The sequence below is a fragment of the Pan troglodytes genome, chromosome 11 (assembly GCF_028858775.2).
Source record: "Pan troglodytes isolate AG18354 chromosome 11, NHGRI_mPanTro3-v2.0_pri, whole genome shotgun sequence".
In the NCBI taxonomy this organism is placed as follows: Eukaryota; Metazoa; Chordata; class Mammalia; order Primates; family Hominidae; genus Pan; species Pan troglodytes.
In genome coordinates this window covers 6800380-6821524 of record NC_072409.2, presented here as the reverse complement: position 1 = coordinate 6821524, position 21145 = coordinate 6800380, and the positions used below count along the sequence as shown (strand labels likewise).

Genomic DNA, 21145 nt, shown 5'->3' with positions numbered 1-21145 from the left:
AGGATTTGTCCCCCTGACCCCAATTCCAGACCTTCTATGGCCTTTGCTTCCCATCTTAACTAGGATTCACAATTTCTTATGCTGTTTCTGACTTCTCTGGATAGCAAATACACAGACCACATCATGGATATCAAGTAAATACAGAAAGTTCCATTTCTTACTCATCTCACTCCTGCTCTTCTACCAAGAATCCTAGAAGCTCCCAGAACATGAAAAGGTAGTGCTGATATGACATGCTGGGAGCTTTGCTTAAAGTCATTGTGAAAACGATCTCCATTGCATTTTGTCTAGCTGGAAAGCATGCTCAGCCAGCACGATGCTACAAAGACTCATTAAGATTTAATGCAGTGCTCAGTAAGGGCTGACTGCTCTAGACAGCTTTTCCCTAAGAGCCATTCGCACCAGTCCTGAGAGAAGTAAGTAGTTATGGGATAGAGCACACCAACACCAGAGACGCAGAAAGACATTCTAATGTTTGAAGGTCAGGAGCAAGCTCTTATGTGACAAGCACCAGCAGGCAGGCTGCTCTAAGTCCCTGACTGGGACTGTCTGGAACCTGCACCGGTACCTTCACTCCATCCAGCACAGCCTTGATGACCCCCTTCACAGTCGTCACCATCTCCTTGTCTTCTGAGTTCACGCCTTCCAGCATCACTTGGTCAGACCAGCGAATGAGGTTGGCGAGGCTTTGGTACACTCGGCTATAGCAGGAAGAGAGGGCTGAGCTACAGGGAAGAGAAGAATGGAAAAAAAGAAAATCTAAAGCATGACCATCACTTAGCACAGAGCCAGCTTCTCGGTGACGAGGGTGTGTTTCTCCAACTTTCTTTGTGCAAAATCCATACTGCCTTTTAATAAGCAAACTTCTCCCATGTGACTTTTTCCTTACATCCAACAAAGATTTTGTGGAGCTTTATATTCTAATCTGTGTTTCAAAATTTTTTTCATTTCCCAAATGTAACATTACAAAAATTCCACCACGATAGTTAAGATGCTTTTTCAAACTTCACATCCTTCTACAAGATTCTGATCACATCTCTCAAGGAGTGCCCCATCTTCCCCTCCTTCTAGCTGCTAATCACTAGACCAGGTCCAAGCAGTGTATACTGATTGTTAGCAATTAGAATCAAATCTATTTTAGATGTGCCACAAGGAGCCGACAGGTTTGCGGAATTTTAACAGTCATGAGCTCAAAACAGGTCTGCAGTTTATTAGAATTCCTCCGTCACGGGGCCAGCTTCATCATCTTCTGCACTATAACGATGAGACAGACGTCAGAAGCGCACGAATGAAGACTATTTTGAGAATAGCAAATCAGGGGTGACGGGGCCTGTGATGGTGGTGGGGATGTGAGGATGGGAACGCAGATGAGTGTGTGTGAGTGTGTGTGTGTGTGTGTGTGTGTGTGTGTGTGTGTGTGAGAGACCACGCTACCAGCTACACTGTGATGCCAGCGCCCACAAACAGAAGCCCTGAGTGCCTCAATGATTGTAGAGTAGCAGCTGAATGGAGAATTTTTACATCTTTCACATATTTTTAAATAACTAAAGATAATTTTCCCTAGGAATTGTGGAAAGGATTATTTTTCCATTTCAAACAATTATCACAGAGGAAGAGCAACAATATAGAAAATTTATGTGCTGCAACCTCCCCCACTCCAAAAAAACACAAAAAAACAAAAAAACACCCCAAAATGATGCAGATTTAGGAGCCAAAGATATAACTTTGAGGAAAATATATAATATTGTAAGATATGATTAAAACAGGTTCTAAAAACAAAGCTATTTAAAACAAAAATGTGAACCAAATAGTGCTTTAATGAGAAGCTCTTCAGAATCAGGCAAGGAGGAAACAATTTTTGCAAGGATCTAAAGTTTCCATTTAGCCAGGCGTTCCACTCTGCATGTTCCAACAGGAGAAAAGGGTCGGCAGGAATGAAAGCAAACTTTTCAAGTCCATTAGAAACAAACAAACAAAATTCCTAAGGAGACCTGAGAAAGCCAGGATTGGGTTATTTTAGAAGATGATATGGATGAAAAGTATTTGTTGTTGGAACTACTCTCTTAGGAAAGAGGATGGAGAGGGAAAAACAAAGACCCTGCAGTCTCTCCTGGGGTTGGACCAGAGCTGATCTGATCCTGCAGGGGAATGTGCTTCTAACGGCTGGGCTGGACCTCACTCTGCTTCCTGGCAAGGCCAGGTGAGGCATCTTGAAAGAAGCCTGCTGCCTTCCCCTGATGTGCTGTAGGAGGATTCCACCGGAGAAAGCATCTCACTGTCACACTGCTGGTAACAGTGAGGTGAAAGAGGGGAAACACTTTTATTCACTACTTCCTTTCTACCTGCATTGGATGCTAACGTTTCCCGGAAGGCGCTGGAATTATGTCCAGCCTTCCCGTCATTAGCTTGGAAGCAGAATATTCCTGTGTCAAGGGGCTAAGACATAAGAAAGGAAGGAAAGTTGAGGACTATAAAAAATGCCATCTGAGGCCCAGCTGCTGGCTCAGTTCCACAATGGAGCAAAGCCCTCCGCATGTGACGAGTGTGACTCTTGCTCTCACATGGGCCTCTGAGTGCCTCACTCGGGAATCCTCCATTCAAAGCTCACGCTAAGAGCCAGCTGCTTGTTGGAGGCCAGCCTATCACTGTCCCAGGAACCGAGGTGAGGGCGGCAAAGGGCCTGTTTGCAAGGACCCCCCACCCCCTGCCCCGCAGAAGAAACGAGAAAGGACCTTCCAGCTCGCAAACTGCACTTAGGGAGGAAAGAGATAATGCAAAGCATCTAAAAGGAGCATCTGAGGAGGTATTTCCAATCACTGCGGGAGACCAAGAAAACCACCTCCACTAGCCTGGAAGAATTTCAGAAGGAAAACCCCTTCAATGGGATTAGTCAAAGGACTACCAGAAAACAAACCATATTTCATGGGTTCTTACAGCCACACCCAGGCACTTCCCATTTTCTCCTCTAGGAAATGGTTATAGACATTCAATGTCAATTAAGAGCCACCCCTCAATAGACAAAAAATACCCCCAGCCATTACCATGTGACTTGATCAGTTCTTACCCAGGGTTTGCAAGTGACCTCCAAGCAGAGCCCTGGCTCTGGGAAGCAACACTCCTAGCAGCAATACACTCTGGGTGTGAGGGTCCAGGGGACGCTATCCTGGACTCTCCCAAAGAGGCTTAGCGCCTGAGGGTGCAGGGTGATCAGTCGCCTCTTCCCACTGTTCCCCTCTCGTCCATGCTCTAGGACGTATACCCTCTGCCCACGACTGCCCGAGTCGCCGCCCTCCCCTCCCCGGGACACACCAGGCCCAGTGGCCTCAGTTCCTTTGCTCTTGTTCTCCTGACCCCACTGCCAATCCAACTGCTGCTTTCCCTCAGGTCGGGCTCCAGGAACTACTCAGTCAAGAGGCTTCATCAGATCAACTCCAACACCCCTGTAACTCTCCCTTCTTCAAACTCCAACACAGCTTCCTCCCTGTACCATAAAATAAGTGCTTTATCGTAGAACAGAGGGAGCTGATTTGTTTCAACTAGGCTTTAACTATTCCAAGGCAGAGACTACCACATGAGACTAGGTCCACAAAAACATGTTCTAAAAGGGAATCCATACATCTCGCTGTGGCATGACGTCAGCACATTCGCTCCCAGGAGCCCAGCACCGAACCCTTCTAAGAGCCGGAGCTGGACCGACTCTGGGAAAGACAATGAAGACAAGCATGCCCTGCCTCCTTCCCGTCACCAACCAGCGCCAGTGAGCTTCTGGCCAAAAGACCACAGTCTCCATGCGTCAGCTGAAACTCCAGGGAGGAAGCCCCAAGGCAGAGAGTTTCTTGTAAATAAAGACACTATTTGCTTTATCCCCCAGAAGAAGAAAACTATGAACTTCATTGCCAAGTTCTGAAAGCAGTTCATAAAAGCTTAGCCTCATGGGGCTAAATGAACACTAAGTCATCTTGCGGAATTGCGACAGAGAAGCATTTATCCTGAACAGGTACCATGGAAGAAAAACAAAACATGCGCCAGCCTCTTAAGAAAAAGCTCCTGCTAGGCTTTCATTTCAGATTACATTTGGTAGTGCTCTTCTTTTTACATTTAACAATAAATACAGGATAAGCTGCTAGCTAACCTTTAAGAGGAAAATGTACTCCAGCAATAAAAGTATTACCCAACAAAAGCTTCCTGGGGCAAAGGCTGACTCCATGTCCCCTGCAGGGAGTGCTTGTAATTTTATGTTGCCTCAGCATCTGTTTTAAAATATGTTTAGCTTTCTCATACCAGAAGTAGGACTCACGAACCCTTGACAAGGTTCCTAATACTACATCCTACCCGACTGGCTCTAGCTGGTGGCCAGAGACAGAAACTTACAGGCATCTTTGCCCGCCAGCAGGCTAGCTCCTGGCTTACCTACTGATCCTTTAAACAGACCATTTGCCTGAGAACTTAAAGCAATCACCTCTTAGTCACAGGCTGCGCCTCCTGAACACGTGCCTGCTTGCTTTAAACCCACCAATTAAAGCTCCCTGCAGGATGCCTGTTTGGATAAGGCCCGCCCTGGACCCAATAACCCCAAAAGCGGCGCTGGTCCATAGGGTCCCTTCTCTCTCTCCCAGCTTGTGCTTCTTCGCCTCCCTGTGCAGCCTCCAGGCTGCTGTGTAACCCCCAAGGTCTAAGGTACTAAAAAACTCTTAGCTTGTGAGCCTGCAATCCAGCCCCTGGCAGTGAAGCCTGTGAAGAGACTCATGCAGATGGAGGCCCTGCTGGTGCTCTTCAGTCTGGGCCTCTGGTGATGAGTGGAAACAGTAGCTTCCACCTGACAGATAATGAAACTCAAAAAGTTTCATTCAAAACAGGCTCCTCCCACCCGCAGTGAATCCAGGCTCCATGTCTGGGAGGTGTCCTGGCTTGACGCAGTTAAGTTCTGCAATGACCACAAACTTACACTGTGGCCACATCCCTAGGGATGGCAGAGATGTGTCCCGGGCTTCAGGAGTAATAGTGACCTCAACTCTGAGATGGCATCACGGGATAGTTGTGGGGGGAGTGGTCAGGGGAAGGATGAGGGGTGATGGAGTCCTTTTCCTGACTGTTCCTAGGAACCTTGAGTTTCCAGTGCCACCAAACCAAGATGCCTCTAAGGCTTCCATTGTTCTGACACAGCCAAAGACTTCAGAGCCACTCACCTGTGCTGAATTCGAGGATCGTTCTGCACCAGGGGTAAGATGGCCTCCAGCACCTTGCTGGCTGACCCTGGAAGCATCTCCAGTACCTTCTTATCAATTGCCATTTTGTCCACAATGGTCTTAAAGTAGCGCAGGGCACTGACAACTTCCTTCTCTTTCTCCTCCAGCCAGCTCAGGTTCTGAAAGGAGACGTTAGGCATAAGGAGGAGGAGAGAGATTAAAGGGAGCTATTTTGAAAAAATAAAGGAACATTTTCTTTAAACCAGCTTGAGATCGATAGGAATGGAAAGGCTCTTGCTACAGAAACCAAGCCAGATCATTTTTCTAAGGATTGTAATCAGGAGACAGAGGGTAGAGCTGAAGGAAGAAGGGGGCTTGGACCAAGAAAGCTCATTCAGAAATTTCTGAATTCCCTTTCCAGACCCTGAGGTCTTGAAAACCACTTATCCTCCTGTCTGTCCTCATCAGCCACACTGACAGACCATCACTAACCCTGTTAACTAGAGTGAGGACTAATTTGCTGATGACTTGGAGAAGCAACAGTCAAGGCCCATGGTACATCTGTATCCTGTAAATCACATCAAGAAGCTCCAGGCTTTTGTTTCAAAGATCTGAGGGACTGTGTAAGACTGGTCCGGGGCATGAGGGGCTGAATCCCATTCCCTCAGGACTCCTCACTAGGTTCCCAGATTGTTCACCCCACTGAAGCCCCCACTCAAGGAAATGATATGCTATTCCTCAAGGGCCTGGAAGCTCCCAGGGCTAGAAGGGGCAGGAAATCTGGGGAGAAAAGGCAGAGAAGCCAGAGCAAACGACCGTGATTCTCAAGATTCAATCACGACTCATGCAGTGGGCGCTAGCAGCATTCATGGTCCCTCTGCTCCTGAGAGAAGCCCACCTGAGAGAAAGGGAAAATACAGAGCCCTGCACTTTCCAGTGCTTAAGCCACAACCCCAAGCTTTTCTCCCTGACCGTGGGAGGCCTTGGATCCAGTTGGTGGGTCTACACACCCCTTTTGTTCTTCTCTCCAACTTCCCCTCTACTTGCCCTGATGTCAATGATCCAGGTCTCAGCTGGCTGGCAGGAAAAGGAGGCTAAGAGTAATCTACAGAAGTGGAGTCTCTGAACCTGTTCTGGTTTGGGAGGCTGTCCTTTAAAAAAAAAAAAAAAAAAGAGTAGTCTACAGAATGGATAAATCCCAAAATGGACAGTGTACTCAAGTAGTCGATTACATGTCTAGTGCAAATTAAGAGGGGTGTGTATGAGGCAAACAGCCACCTGCAGGAGCTCAGAGGTCTAGAGGATATAAATAAAAACTGAGGGCAAGAAGATAATTTCTAGAAAAAGGTGATTTAAACAATATACATAGACAAACAAATGGTAGAAATTAATAAAAAGTGCTTATGATTCTGAATACTAGCTCTTTTCTTCTAAAATAGTGCCGATTGGCCAGGTGAGGTGGCTCACACCTATAATCCCAGCACTTTGGGAGGCCAAGGTGGGCAGATCACTTCAGCCCAGGAGTCAGGACCAGCCTAGGCAACATAGTGACACACCATCTCAATTAAAAAAATAAAGTTTAAAAAAAGGTGCAGAATATCATTTTAAATATAAAAATGTTCAATAGTAGAGGCTTTTATTTCATAGGAATGTCAAAAGAAAAATATATAAATGGCTACTTTAGTCAGACAATGCACAAAAGACCCAGTCATTTCTTTCATTGAGTCTTTCCCAGAAGGTGTCCTGCAGACTAGAAGACACAATTCTCCCATGGTGGGGGAAGTGCCCTTCCTCATCCCCATCCCTGGGTCCTGCACCCTGGCTTTATTTTTCTCTTTTCACTACCTGACAGATTTGTTTACGGTCTGTTTCCAAGAGGCTGGGCGCTTACTTTTCCACCTCGTGGACAAGAGCTCTCTGCTTCATGTCATCTGCCCAGGGCAGGGAGGAACCTGAGTGTGAAGGAGTCGCAGTGCCGACAGACCTCAGATGTGCCTAAAGCCATGGTCAACAGGCAAGAAGAGGACTATGACAGTAACACTGCCACCTTAGCACATCAGAAAGTGTTAGAGACCAGCAATGATGAAACTTGCTGAAGAACAGGAAACATTTTAAGAAAATGTGTCATCAGGTCACACAGGGAGAAAGTGGCTAATCTGAAGATGGGAGGCACTCGAAAGTGGCAAGGCACTTCAGAGCAGAGAGTTTTTCTGTCATTGCAGAGAGATCAAATCAGCTGTTTAAGAGTCAGGCTGTCCTGGGCTCCTCCTAAAGGAGCCAACAATGTAGCACAGCCAGGCTGCCTCCGTGAACTCAGATTCTACTCCCAGAATTAATGGCCTCTGGGTGTTGTGCATTCTCCAGCCTTTCAGCTGTCAAGCTGGGGATCCTTGTGAATGCAGCCAGCAGTGAGAGTTCACAGCCACACACCCACATCCAGCACTGGCTCAGACTGGGGACTCCATGCCTTGGCTTTGCTGAAGCTGCCTCGTTGCATAACCCGAGGGCAGGTGCATTCACCTGCGCACCCCTCCTGCTGTGGGGGATGGATTGCCATCATTGGTCCACATAAGCCTGGAAACTAAATGAGGCTGTCCGTGTCTGGGGATGGCTTAGAGACAAAGCCAACTGCTGGGCTTTGGGCTTGTCACCCACAAAATGGGGAGAATAACATCTGCCCTGTGTAACTAAAGAGGTGACTGTGGGGGACTGAATGAGAACGCATATGAAGTGGTTCACAACATTTAACAGGCACTATACCAACACCAGAGACCATATACCTGCCAGTAATAAAGCAGAGAAAGAGGGCCTAGGATGGGAACATCTGAAAGGGAAGAAAGAGGCCAGATCGTAGCTGCCACTCATCGGGGACATGGAGGCACCCACTGTGCTATGGATTTTATATAGGCTATTTTGTTTAAAGGTTACAACCACCCTGTGAAGTGGATACTATTATTTCACAGGTGGGGAAACTGAGGCTTAGTGGGACGTGGGGGAGGTTAAGCAACTTGCCTAAGGCCACACAGCTGTAGTGACAGATATGGAATTTGAACTTGGTCTGTCTGAGTTCAGAGCCTGGAGAGATAGAGAGGAGAATAAAGACCAGATCAGAAATGTGCTGAAGTTAAAAAGTTTACTTGAGATCCCCTGGTCTAAAGATCTCATTTAACAAACGAGTAAACTAAGACCCCGATGGCAGAGATGGACATAAAACCCCCATCGCCTTTCCTGCCCCGTGGGCCATATTCATTTCTGACGCCCAGGCTGTGGCTCCACAGCCATGTGCTGCCACAGGAGATGGCGGGGAAGAAGGTGAGGAAAACTGGCCCTCCTCTCCAGACAGTTCTCTCCCCACAGCCGTGCCGCAGCCGGGACACCCGACTTGCTCTGTCACTCCTTGTCCCATCTGCAGCCTGGGTGCCTCCCCTCTCCACAGCAACATAAGCCTCATTTCCACACTATAGGACAGTGTACCCTGAAAATGTGGGTAACCAGGGAGTGAGGGGGAGGGCAAGTCACAATCAGTATAATAAAAAACTAGAATTGCAGGATTTAAAAAAAAATGGCAATGCAACATTATTCCTCTCTATTAGTCCAGAACAGTGAGGCCTAGCAAGAAGACATGTCGAACACAGACATTGGTTACAATGAGAGCACCAAATCACCACCTGCCACCAGGCTGTCCGGCAGCAGCATCTCCCTGGAAGAGCTGAAGGGGAAAGGCTTTCAGGAATCCACCCAAGAGCACTCGGATCCAATCTCTGTCCAAATGCCCTCAGAGATGGGGCATTAACACCTCCCAGGACCCCCTGCTCACTGCTCATTGTAATTATACCTTTGGACACCCAGTATATGGCTAAATTTCCTCTACAACTTCAACACTCTGCAGCTCACTGCTAGACTTGTTAAAAGGTTGCAAAAAAGTTTAGAAATTCATCACAATGTACTTTGAATTTTTAAATTCACTAAGAAGATGCAAGAGACTTCTAATGTGGAATCAGTCTGGGAAGACAACAGAATATAGTGAGAAAAACAGATTTTGATCAAGAAAATGTGCACCAGGGCCAACACTGTCTGCACAGTGGGAATAATAAAAGCTTCCCCACACAGTTATGGTGAGGAGTAAATAAGACAGCATGTCTGAAACCACCCAGGACAGGGCTGGGGCGAGGAGGAGCCCTCGGGAAGTGGCAGCGAATCTGAATCTGTACTTTCATCTCCCTGCACTTTCATTTCCCTCGTATCTGAGCAGGGAAAGCCATGCATATGACCTGAAGTGAAATAAGAATGTACATAATCACTCCCTAAGTGGTAAGAGAGCTAATGAATAATCACCGAGGGCAGCAGATGACAGACTCACTGCAAGGTTTCTTGGACATAATCCTCTAAGTCCACGTACTCGGGAAGTTTCTCAATGCTTCTGGTTCTGTCCATGGGCCTCCATGAAGCAAGAGGTTCGCATTTACTTGTCCCACGCAGGTGGCTTGGGACAGAACACGGTCATCCAACCCTTCCTAATGAGCACTGATGAAAAAGGGGTAACATTCCTTCTTGGGTGAAGATCACACCTACAGCTCCCTGCTACAGAACAGGTTTCTCAGCCTTGGCACTACTGACATTTTGGGGCAGAGAATTCTTTGTTGTGTGGGGGGCTGTCCTGTGTATTGTAGGATGTTTAGCAGCTTCCCAACCCCTACCCACTAGAAGCCAATAACATCTGCTTTGCCTTCCTATGGCAACAACCAAAAATGTCTCCAGACATTGCCAAATGGCCCCTGGGGTTTACAGGCACCCCACTAAATGAGCGGTACTTTAGCACTGAATTTTTCTCTGTGACCTCTCTTGGAAAAATGAATAAAGGGGAAAATCCCGGCTGGGTGCGGTGGCTCATGCCTGTAATCCCAGCACTTTGAGAGGATGAGGCGGGCAGATCACTTGAGGTCAGGAGTTTGAGACCAGCCTGGCCAACATGGCAAAACCCCGTCTCTACTAAAAAATACAAAAATTAGCCAGGCGTGGTAGAGGACGCCTGTAGTCCCAGCTACTCGGGTGGCTGAGGCGGGAGAATTGCTTGAGCCTGGCAGGCGGAGATTGCAGTGAGCTGAGATTGCTCCACTGCACTCCAGCCTGGGCAACAGAGTGAGACTCTTATCTCAAAACAAACAAACAAACAAACAAAAAAACAACAAAAACAACAAAAAGGGGGGAATCCCAGGAATTGAGTGGCCAAACAGTTTCATATCAGAATTCACTAGCAGGATAATGTTGTTAGTAAGTGAATCATTTTACTCTGACTGCCTGGACTAGTGTTGGATGACAATTACACTCTACTTGTAGTTAGTACTACATTCGGCTACAAGAGGTTACTAAACAGATTGTAATAAAAAATAACTGGCACAGACCAAATCTACTGTATTACTCTTCTTCTTCAATCTGGAATTTAGATCAATCTGGCAAACACTGACTGTTTCCCTCTTGCTTGTCAGTCACCTTTTGTTAAAAGAGGGGGCAAGAAAAACCACTTTTCATCAAAAGACTTTTAGATTTAAAACCTTTATTTTCCTCCACTTTTAACTAAAATTTTAAGATATTCTGCTGGTCAACATAAAACCCAAAAATAGATGAACTGCAAAATTCAAGAATTATGTATTTAAATAAGAGGCTAGTGTTTACCAGCGGCATTAAATGGATGGCTGTGACAGTAGTTCTGCTACATAGAAATTATACTTTGGATAATCACTAAAGGATTAAGAATATCTGTCTACAAGGTTTATTTTATTTTACATTGCTAAGTTTAGTTTTATTTATTTATTTTTTGGAGACAGAGTCTCACTCTGTTACCTAGGCTGGAGTGCAGTGGCACGATCTCGGCTCACTGCAACCTCTGCCGCCCGGGTTCAAGTGATTCTCCTGCCTCAGCCTCCCAAGCATCTGGGATTACAGGTGCCTGCCACTATGCCTGACTAAATTTTTTTTTTTTTTTTTTGTATTTTTAGTAGAGACGGAGTTTTGTCATGTTGGCCAGGCTGGTCTTGAACTCGTGACCTCAGGTGATCCGCCTGCCTCAGCCTCCCAAAGTGCTGGGATTATAGGCGTGAACCACTGTGCCCAGCCTAGTTTCATTTTTATGTAATGAGTCAGGATTAATATTTAAATTCACGAGATATTAAAAATTCTGTCTTTCATAAAGAGGAAACGCAGCATCTCGACAATTCAGACTCTGACGTCAGACAGCCTGCATTCAAATCTTGACTTTGCCACCTTTTTGCTGTGCAACTTTGGCTAAATGCTTAATATTTCTATAGATCCAGTTTCCTTTTTGGCAAAATAAGTTTTCACACATCAGGGTTGCTATGAAGATAAGTAAGAGGACACGTGTAAAGCACTCAGCACTGGGCCAAGAAAAGGCTCCATAAATGTTAGGGACACAGGTGTCTGTGGCTCTGAGAGCACTTGGTTATGCGGCGGTCTCACTGCACTCCACCAGCCTTGTGAGATGGGTAAGAAAGCACTCGGAGGCTTCAGAAGCCTTTTCCCTTCTAAACTATTCAGATCATCTTAGCAATTCAAGGAACAGCTGGTCTTGAGAGATGAGACTCGCCCACATCCCCCGGAACCCGTTGGACCCAAGCAGCACACCCAAACCAACCCCAGAAAGAATCCCTGAGCTTTTGCCACAAAGCTCTCTCCAAAGATCATGGGACCTTGAATAAACTCTCACTTTTATCCAAGGTCCCTTGGACTCTTTCCTGAACAATTCAGCCCACGGTCACCACCCAGTTGAACATAATAATAGTGCAATAGAGTTTTTTCCATCCCCAAAACCATGGACCAGGATTCTGCAGTAGAAGGCAAGGCAAACCCAATTGTTCTTAATGTTACACTGACCTTCTGCCTTTGAGACCTGGAAGCCACAGCACTGGTGGACATAAATTCTACTGCCTGCTGCTCCAGATCCAAGGGGAGAGGGTAGCCCTCTGGTAGAAATCTGTCTGTTGCCTCCTGGAAGAGAGGAAACCTGGATTCCTACAGAGTTTGAAATGGCTGTTTGAGGCTGAAGGGAGGGGTTGATGAAAGTCAATAGCTGTTTCAACATATCTGGCTTGACTGGCCCTGCTGAGGCCACTAACTCTTGAGGACATCTTTGGCTGCATCTCAAGGGGTTTGCATGTTTCAGAGCACAGGCCCTAAAGCCAAATGATGGATGTTCTGGACATCACAGAGTTCCCTGTGTTTGAGTGTGCGCCAAGGCAACGTAGGGAACTGCAGGGCAGGGAGGCAGCAGCCTGGGGTGTGGACATGATGTGCTGAGCTGTTTTAAATGCCCAGAGGATGACACAGCTGGAAAAGGAGAACTGTCTTAGCCAACTGAGCTTGGCTAACGTGGCAAACACTCACCATCCTAATGGTTCTTATTTTACAAGGACACCAAAGGTCCCGCCCATGGAATGCTACGAAGTAGGTATGATGCACTGAAAGCTCAATCCCCAGGGAGGGAACACACAAATCGCACAAACTCATACTGCTGGAAGCAGGTGAGGCCAGGAGAAACATCCAGAGTCAGCTTACTTTGTTCACAGGCTTCTCTGGAATCTTTACGGACACCTCAGCTGGTTTTCCCTTCTTTGATGGCGTTCTCTTGATTTTGGGTGAGTGGAATTTGTCCATCAGCTTCATGGTGAAGGAAGAGAGATGAGAACGCTGAGAGTCTGAAAACAAAGAGGGTACTGACTGTTAGATGGGAGTGGGAAGAAGCGATGGTTCATTGACCTTTTGTGGAAATGAGCAATGTCCCCAAACCCATCTTTTTTCTTGGCTGTTGAGAGTTTCAAGGGAAAGGATGTATGGATCCATTACAAAACATTTCTGCTTACATGCTTCAATTTTTGCAATTTTCATCAAGGAACTGTGGAAATCAAAGGCAGTCCAAATAAATATGGAAAAAGAACTTGCAAATATTCCCAAGTGTCCTTACAGAGTTTGTGTGATGATCTAACTAACATCCAAGGGAACTGGCTGAGAAGAAAGAACACCCAGTCAAATCACAGATGTGTAGGATGTGAGAACTGGAAAGGAAGGCCCTTTCGAATCAACCTCTTCATTCTTTAGGAAACTGCAACAAGTGACATGTGCAAGGCTCTGGAGTTGGCAGCGGTGACTGAATCAGAAGTAAGGTGTTCAAAATCCTCTGGGCCCTGGTGAAAGACTGAAAGACTTGCCCCAAAGATCAGGAATTAAGACTAGGACATCTGTTCTCACCACTCCTATCTGACATTGAACTGGATCAGACCTAAATGTAAGAGTTACAACTGTAAACCTCTCAGAAAAAAACAGGAGTTTTTGTGACCTTGAATTTGACCATGTTTTCTTAGATACAAAACCAAAAGCACAAGTAACAAAATAAAAAAATAGAAAATTGGACTTCATCAAAACTAACAACTTTTGCACTACAAATACTACTACTAAGAAAGTGAACAAACCCACAGGATGAAAGAAAATACAGTCATGTGTTGCTCAAGGACAGGAATAAGTTCTGAGTAATGCATCATTAGGCAACTTCGTTGCGCAAATGTCATAGAGTATACTCAAATGAACCTAGATGGGATAGCCTACTACACACCTAGGCTATATGGAATAGCTCATTGCTCTGAGGCTACACACCTGTACAGTACGGTACTGTACTGAGTACTGCAGGCAACTGTAATACAACGGTATTTGTGTATCCAACCATATCTAAATGTAGAAAAGTACGGTAAATGGTATAAAAGATTAAAAATTCCACCTGTGAAAGGCACTATCACGAATGGAGGCTGCAGGCCTAGAAGTTGCTCTGAGTAAATCAGGGAGTAAATGTGAAGGTCTAGGACACTCCTGTACACCAGGGTAAACTTTATAACCATGGCACATTTAACCTTCACTAAATTTATTTTTAAAATATTCTTTCTTCAGTAAGTTAACCTTAGCTTACTGTAACTTTTCTACTTTATAAACTTTTAATTAAAAAAAAACATTTTTATTCTTTTGTTTTTTTGAGACAGGGTCTTACTCTTGCTAAGACTAGAGTGCAGTGGTGTGATCACAGCTCACCACAGCCTGGAATTCCTGGGCTCAGACATCTTCCTGCCTCAGCCTCTCAAGTGGCTAGGACTATAGGCCAAGTGCTACAATGTCTGGCTCAGTTTTTAACTTTTTGTAGCGATGAGGTCTCACTATGTTGCCCAGGTGGGCAAAAATATTTTCTTTCTTTATATCCTTATTCTTTAAGCTTTTTTCTATTTAAAAAATTATTATTTTTTTTTTCACTTTTAAAACTTTTCATTAAAGACAAAGACAGACACACATTAATCAGCCTAGGTCTACGGGGGCAGGATCATCAGTATCACCATCTTCCACCTCCCCATCTTGTCCCACTGGAAGGTCTTCAGAGTAATAAAATGCAAGAAGCTGTCATCTCCTATGATAACAATGCCTTCTTTTATAACACCTCCTGAAGGATCTGCCTGAGGCTGTTTTACAGTTAACTTTTTCGTTTTTAGTAAGCAGAAGCATACTCTCAAATAATGATAAAAAGTAGAGTAAATCCATAAACCAGTAACATAGTCATTTATTATCAAGTACTACATACTGTACATAACCATATGTGCTATATATTTACACCAGCATCACCACAAACAGGTGAGTAATGCATTGCGCTGGATGTAATGATGGCTACATCAGGCGAGGCGACAGGAATTTTTCAGCTTTATGATGATCTTATGGGACCATAAGATTATAATGTGGTCTGCCCTACATATGTTATAATGTGGTCTGTCACTAACTGAAATGTTGTTATGCAGAGCATGACTCTATTTGAAAATCATATGCAGCCATCCCTTAGCATCCTCAGGGGCTTGGTTCCAGGATCCTCTTCGGGGATCAAAATCCACGATGCTCAAGTCCCTTATATAAAACAGTGGAATATTTGTGTATGACACACATCCTCCACATGCTTCAAATCATCTATAGGTTACTTACGATACCAAATACAATGTAAATGTTATGTAAATAGTTATACTTTATTTTAAAATTTGCATTATTACACTGTTATTTTTATTGTTTTTCCCTGTATATTTCTGACCATGACTGAATCAGAGGCTGCAGAACCCACGGATATGGAGGGTCAGCTATACCTGATAAGGGACTTGTATACAGAAAACATTACAAAATTCTTACAGCTCTAGAATAAAAGGCATGTAACCCAATGTAAAATGGGCAAAGAGTTTGAGCAGACATTCTCCAAAGAAGATACACAAATTGGCAATAAGCACATGGAAAGACGGTCAACATAATTAGCCATTAAGGAAATGTAACACTTCACGCACACTAGGTCTAATAAAAAAGACAGTACCAAGTGTTGGTGAGGACTGGAGAAACTGAACGCCCTACACATTGCTGGTAGGAATGTAACATGGTTTCTCTGCTTTGGAAAATGTCGGGCAGTTTCTCACAAGATCACAGAGTTGACATGTGACCCAGAAATTCCACTCCTGGGCAGATTTGCGAGAGAAATGAAAGCCTAAATCCATGTGACTTGTACAGGTAAGTCAAAGGAAAGTTCACAGCAACATTATTCATAATAGCCAAAGGTGGGAAAAACTCAAATGTCCATATTTGTGAATGACTAAATAAAATGTATTATATCCATACAATGGAATATTATTTGGCAATAAAAATAAAGTAAGTACGGATCAGCTACAACACAGTTGAACCTTGAAAACATTATTTAAGCTAAAGCAGCCAGCCACAGAAGACCATATATTGTATGATTCCATTCATTTGAAATGTCCAGAATAGGCAAATCCATAGAGACAGAAAGTAGATTGGTGGTTGCCTAAGACTGGACGGGGCAGAGATGGAGAGGGGCTGCTATAATCAGTATGGAGTTTTTTCTCCTGGTGTACAAAAGTATTCTAAAATTAGAATATGGTGATGGTTGTACAGCCCAGTGAATTACTAGAAAAAAAAAAGAACTGTACCCTTTTTGAATGAATTGTATGATATGTGAATTATATATCAATAAAGCTATTTTTTTAAAAAAGCCCACTGGCAGTCTTCCTTCATCTCAGCATTATTACAACCAGTTCCAGTGTCTGAAAACATCTTATTAATCGATTTATTTAAACCTGTCTCCTCACAAGAATGCAAGTATGGCTGGGCGCAGTGGTTCATGCCTGTAATTCCAGCACTTTGGGAGGCTGGGGCGGGAGGATCACTTGAGCCCAGGAGTTGGAGCCTAGGCAACAGAGTGAGACTTTGTCTCTACCTACAAAATATTAGCTGGGCATGGTGGTGCAGACCTGTAGTCCCAGCTACTCAGGAGGCTGAGGTGGGAGGACTGCTTGAGCCCAGGAGTTAGAGGCTACAGTGAGCACTGCGCTCCAGCCTGGGCAACAGAGCGAGACCCTGTCTCAAAAAAATAAAGGCTTGGGGGACAAGTTCCCTGAGGACTGTACCTGTCTTGTTCATGCCTGTTTTCCCAGTGCTGACATGGCAGTTGGCCCATAGAAGATAATCAGTAAACATATATTCAACAAATGAAGAAACCAACCAACAACAAAAATATCCCAGGAAGAAGACTGCTTCTTTTAGTAACAGCAGAAATACTTGAAATTGGCTGAAAATTAAGCAACAAAACACTGTCCTACGCAATGGAAAAATAAATACCTGTAGTTTTAAAAATAAAAAGCACTCCGTCAAGTTTTTCCAGCAATTTAGTACAACAAAACAAACCAGAAAACCAAACAAAACAACCCTCCAAATAAATAGCACGGCACCTTGCACTACATGGCTCTCACTCTGTCTACTATTGCTGCACGTGACTTAACAAGGCCAAAGTTCAGTTCCCTTGCTAAAGACCTTCCAGGTGGCCAGGCAGGATCAGATAAACTACCTGCCCTTTGCAAATTACCTAGGCACCCACTGCGCTCTGGACCAAAGAGAAAAGCCAGGGCCTGACCCGCATTCACATGTGGTCAAACCAAACAGCTTCACAGCTGTGTGATGGCCAGAGCTGCAGAAAGCCCTTCTTAGTCCCCAGATGGAGACACAAGTCAACAGGAAGCTGCTGCACCTGGCTAGCTCACCTGGAACAGCTCAACAGGGTCAGGAGGCTCTCAACACCAGCCCTCATATGTCAGCAGTCATCCCTCGCATTCAAATGAACTGGGATGGTGTGACTTCTCCCGCTCCCCTCTGTCCTGCCTCTTCTCTCTCTTCACCCAAGCAGGGTGGATCCCATTTACAGTTTATACTTCCTTCTTTATACTTCAACATGGATGTGAACAGTCTAATCCTTCATGTGATGCTTAAGAGGGTGTGCACTGTTAGCCAGGCCTGGTGGTACATGCCTATAGTCCCAGCTACTCGGGAGGCTGAGGCAGGAGAATGGCGTGAATCCGGGAGGCGGAGCTTGCAGTGCAAGATTGTGCCACTGCACTCCAGCCTGGGCGCCTGCCACCACGCCTGGCTAATTTTTTTGTATTTTTAGTAGAGACGGGGTGTCACTGTGTTAGCCAGGATGGTCTCGATCTCCTGACCTCGTGATCCACCTGCCTTGGCCTCCCAAAGTGCTGGGATTACAGGTGTGAGCCACCGCGCCCGGCCAAAAAATTTTCTAAAAGGGGGGTGTGCACTGGAGTCAGAATGCTTGCATTCAAATACTTAGATATCATCTCTCTAAATCTTTCCCTTATTTTGTCTGGAAAATGAGTGAGATAACATTATATTTCTTGAGATGGCTGATGTGATGTAGATTAAATGAGATATTTACTGTGGATAATACAATAAGGTATTTCACAAAATGCCTGGCACACGGCACCCGCTCAACACAAGGAGCTTGGATGCATAGCAAGGTCGATCGATTCTGAATTCTTATTTCCCAGCTGCTTCCAGATCTTCATCCAGTTATTCTGCAACACTGAACATTTAACTCACTATTCTAAGTAAATGAGACCTTATAATTGCCCACTCTTCTCTTCCTTTGGCACTGAACCAGAAGTCTCAATCTGGCTTTTAGCCTATTAGTCTATTTCCCTCTTTGGTTTAACCTGCCTCCCTGCATACGGATCCTATTGCTGTCCCTACTCCATGTCTTCTGATGGCAGCCCCACAGTGTCCCTAAAAGACACAGCCTCTTCCCTCACCAGGCAGGTTCCCAAGTCAGATGGGCTGTCAGAGCAGTTTCCTAATCCATGTGACTTGTACCCTGTTGAGTAGGACTGAAGCAGGGAAAGCAGACACAAATGGGGAAGTCTGGGCAGGATGCGTGGGTTCTCTGGTGCTCAAAGATCTTCAGGCTGGGTGAGCCAACTTCCGCTTTCTCCACTGTCTACTGCCCTGAGTTGCTGTTCAGGCAGGCATGGGGCTAAGGAGCTGGCAAGATTCACAACTGCGCCGTCATGACCACGGCGGAACTGGGGTAGACAAGTGAGGTGTAGAGGTCGATCACCAAAAAACCCTCTCAGGTTCATGCAAGGGCAGGGACCAACTAAGAGCACTTCTGCCTATGAGCTGTTGATGGAACTCAAGAGGTTTATTATTGCACTCACAATTCTTGTCTGCCTTGGGCAAGGCTGGGAAAACATGTCAGCACCTAAAGACAGTGCAATGCCTACCAATAAATCTCCCTCCTCAGGGTATCCGCCTCAGAACAGCCAGCTCTAGCACAAGAAGCCATAAATCAGGCAGAGAGAAGAGATTCTTTCAAATGACAACCAACCTTCTCAACGCTGGAAATCGAGGACAGCACTAACTAGGACAGCATGTTTGTCACATCCTTCTTGAAACCTTGGGTTAGCAGCACAGGCTTCAGGTGATTCTCAAGGTCATTCACACTATGCCTTTGAGTGCTGAGGAGGTACCATAATGCTTTGCGATAGCAGGGTGGGGAGGAAACGACAGGTGCCCTCATATGAACACTGCTGTTAGGGCAATCTCGCCAATGGCTCCAGACAGGCAGGCAGGCAGGCAGGCAGGCAGGCAGGCAGGCAGGCAGGCAGGCAGACAGACAGACAGGCAGACAGGCAGACAGACAGACAGATGCACTCTCCCTGCCCCTTTCTCATGCACGTCAATCATCTGGGATGGAGGGCGACGTGAAGGGAGTGTTCCCACATGACTGCTGCGTCGCAGGCAGTGCCACCAACTGCTCTCTTGCTATTCCCCTGCTTTTCACACTTAGGAAGTTACACTGTAGAATTTGTATATGTGTCTTTTTAGTAATTTTCTAGAACTGAAGTTAAAACAAAAAATTTAAAGATTTCATATAAATATATATATATACAAGTTATAGAGAATGAATCAAATCCAGGCACCCACCCTCTGGCCTAGCAAACAGAACCTTCTGCAGCGATGGAGGCGGCCGGTACCTGAACTGTCTAACACGACAGGCACTAGTGGCTACTGAGGCCTGATTGTGGCTGCTGTGGCTGAGGCACTGAACTGTGAGTTAACTGTGTAAACAGCCCCTGGGGCTGGTGACTGGCACACTGGATGGTGCAGCTCGAGAAGCGGATGGATTCCACTGGTGCTGCCATGTGCTCCTCTGCAGCCACATCTCTTCCCTACAGGCAGCCCGACTCTGACTTTCAGACTTATCATCCCTTACTTTTCAGGATAGTTTATATCGACATATACAGTTTAACTTATAAGTTTGTGAACGTTACCTAAGTGATGGCATATTGTAAAGATTCTCACGCTCTTGTTTTTTACTCAATAGCAGGCCTGACACTCAGGCATGCTGGGGTGTATCAGTGATTTCGTTTTCAATGCTGAGAAATTCCGTAGATTCCATAATCCCAGCTTTATTTATCTGCTCTCCTGTCAGTGGACACTGGGTCGCTTCCAGCATTTTTGCTTTAATAAACAATGCTGCTCATACATGTCTCCTGGAACACATGCCAACAGTCCTCTAAGAGCAGAACGGCTGGATTGTAGGGTATATGCCACATTGATTCTTACAGATATTGCAAAACAATTCTCCCAAGTGGCTATGCCACTTTACAGTCCCACTAGCAAGGTTAGGAGAGTCCTAGTTGCTCCATATTCCTCCTGGCACCTGGGGTTGCCAGACATGCACACTTTCCCACATGGCCATGTCTAAGAAAGGACACAAAAGTCCTCCTTCACCTGGAAATGCCATATGCTGGTGTATTTTATTGTGATCTATCCAATCTGTGAGAGCAACTTCAAGTTCACCTGAACTTAAGAACAGAAAGCCTCAGACTCTTGCTCCATGTTACATTTACCCCAAGGTCAGAGACTCCCAATGACTAATCTGCTAGTCATTCCTTCCAGAGGAAGGGTGGCTTATATGAGCTTACAAACAATTTCTGTATAAATTGACTGTGATGTTACCAACAGCAGCCACTTTCTTGGGCAACCATCACAGGCTACAGATCTGGCTGTCGGATGAATGTCCTTCTCTACCGAGAGAGAAAGAGGATGGGCCGGAGGAGAGGATGTAGCCTGCTCACAGAATCATGTCTCAACAGAAAACCAAGCAGAGCAAAAAGACATCAAAGCCAACCCAATTTCTTCAAGTGGTCTGCCAGATGCCAATATTTCATTCTTAAATTTTTAACTTGCCCCTCAGCCAGGCTTAACAATGGTCTCTGCCTGTTGCTGACAAATGTGGCTATCAACTGGCCTTCTTTCTGTGTCATTTGTAGCAGCAGCTGGGTTCCCAACTTAGCAGTGGTTTCTGTCTCAACTTAATCTCTCACCAGGGATGGCGGGGAGTCTCTAAACATCAACCACACGGGATCACAAAGTCAAGGGCAAGGTGGACAACTTTGAGGCAGCCAATCTTGAGAAACGCTGTGGCTAATTCCTCATTCCCTGTCTTCTACTGGGCTCAGAAGTCGAGCACTGGGAAGGATTTAGAGATCACTTACTTAATAAACATTCCCCATTTTCCAAAT

At 45.4% G+C, this 21145-nt stretch overlaps 1 protein-coding gene across 22 annotated transcripts in view; it reads right to left on the bottom strand.

Moving 5' to 3' along the window:
- Positions 1–21145, bottom strand: part of RAPGEF1 (Rap guanine nucleotide exchange factor 1) — a 162239-nt gene that overhangs the window by 60101 nt on the left and 80993 nt on the right. For 14 of the 22 annotated variants that reach the window (XM_063788135.1, XM_054659201.2, XM_024345943.3 and 11 more), the window contains exons 2-5: positions 12756–12895; positions 12075–12188; positions 5187–5365; positions 569–725 (exon numbers count right to left, since the gene is read on the bottom strand). In XM_063788135.1, the coding sequence (XP_063644205.1) occupies positions 569–725; positions 5187–5365; positions 12075–12188; positions 12756–12895 (590 nt within the window). Of the gene's footprint in view, positions 1–568; positions 726–5186; positions 5366–12074; positions 12189–12584; positions 12896–21145 lie in introns of all 22 variants that reach the window. The other 8 variants (XM_024345936.3, XM_054659202.2, XM_063788141.1 and 5 more) reach the window with 2 other exon arrangements.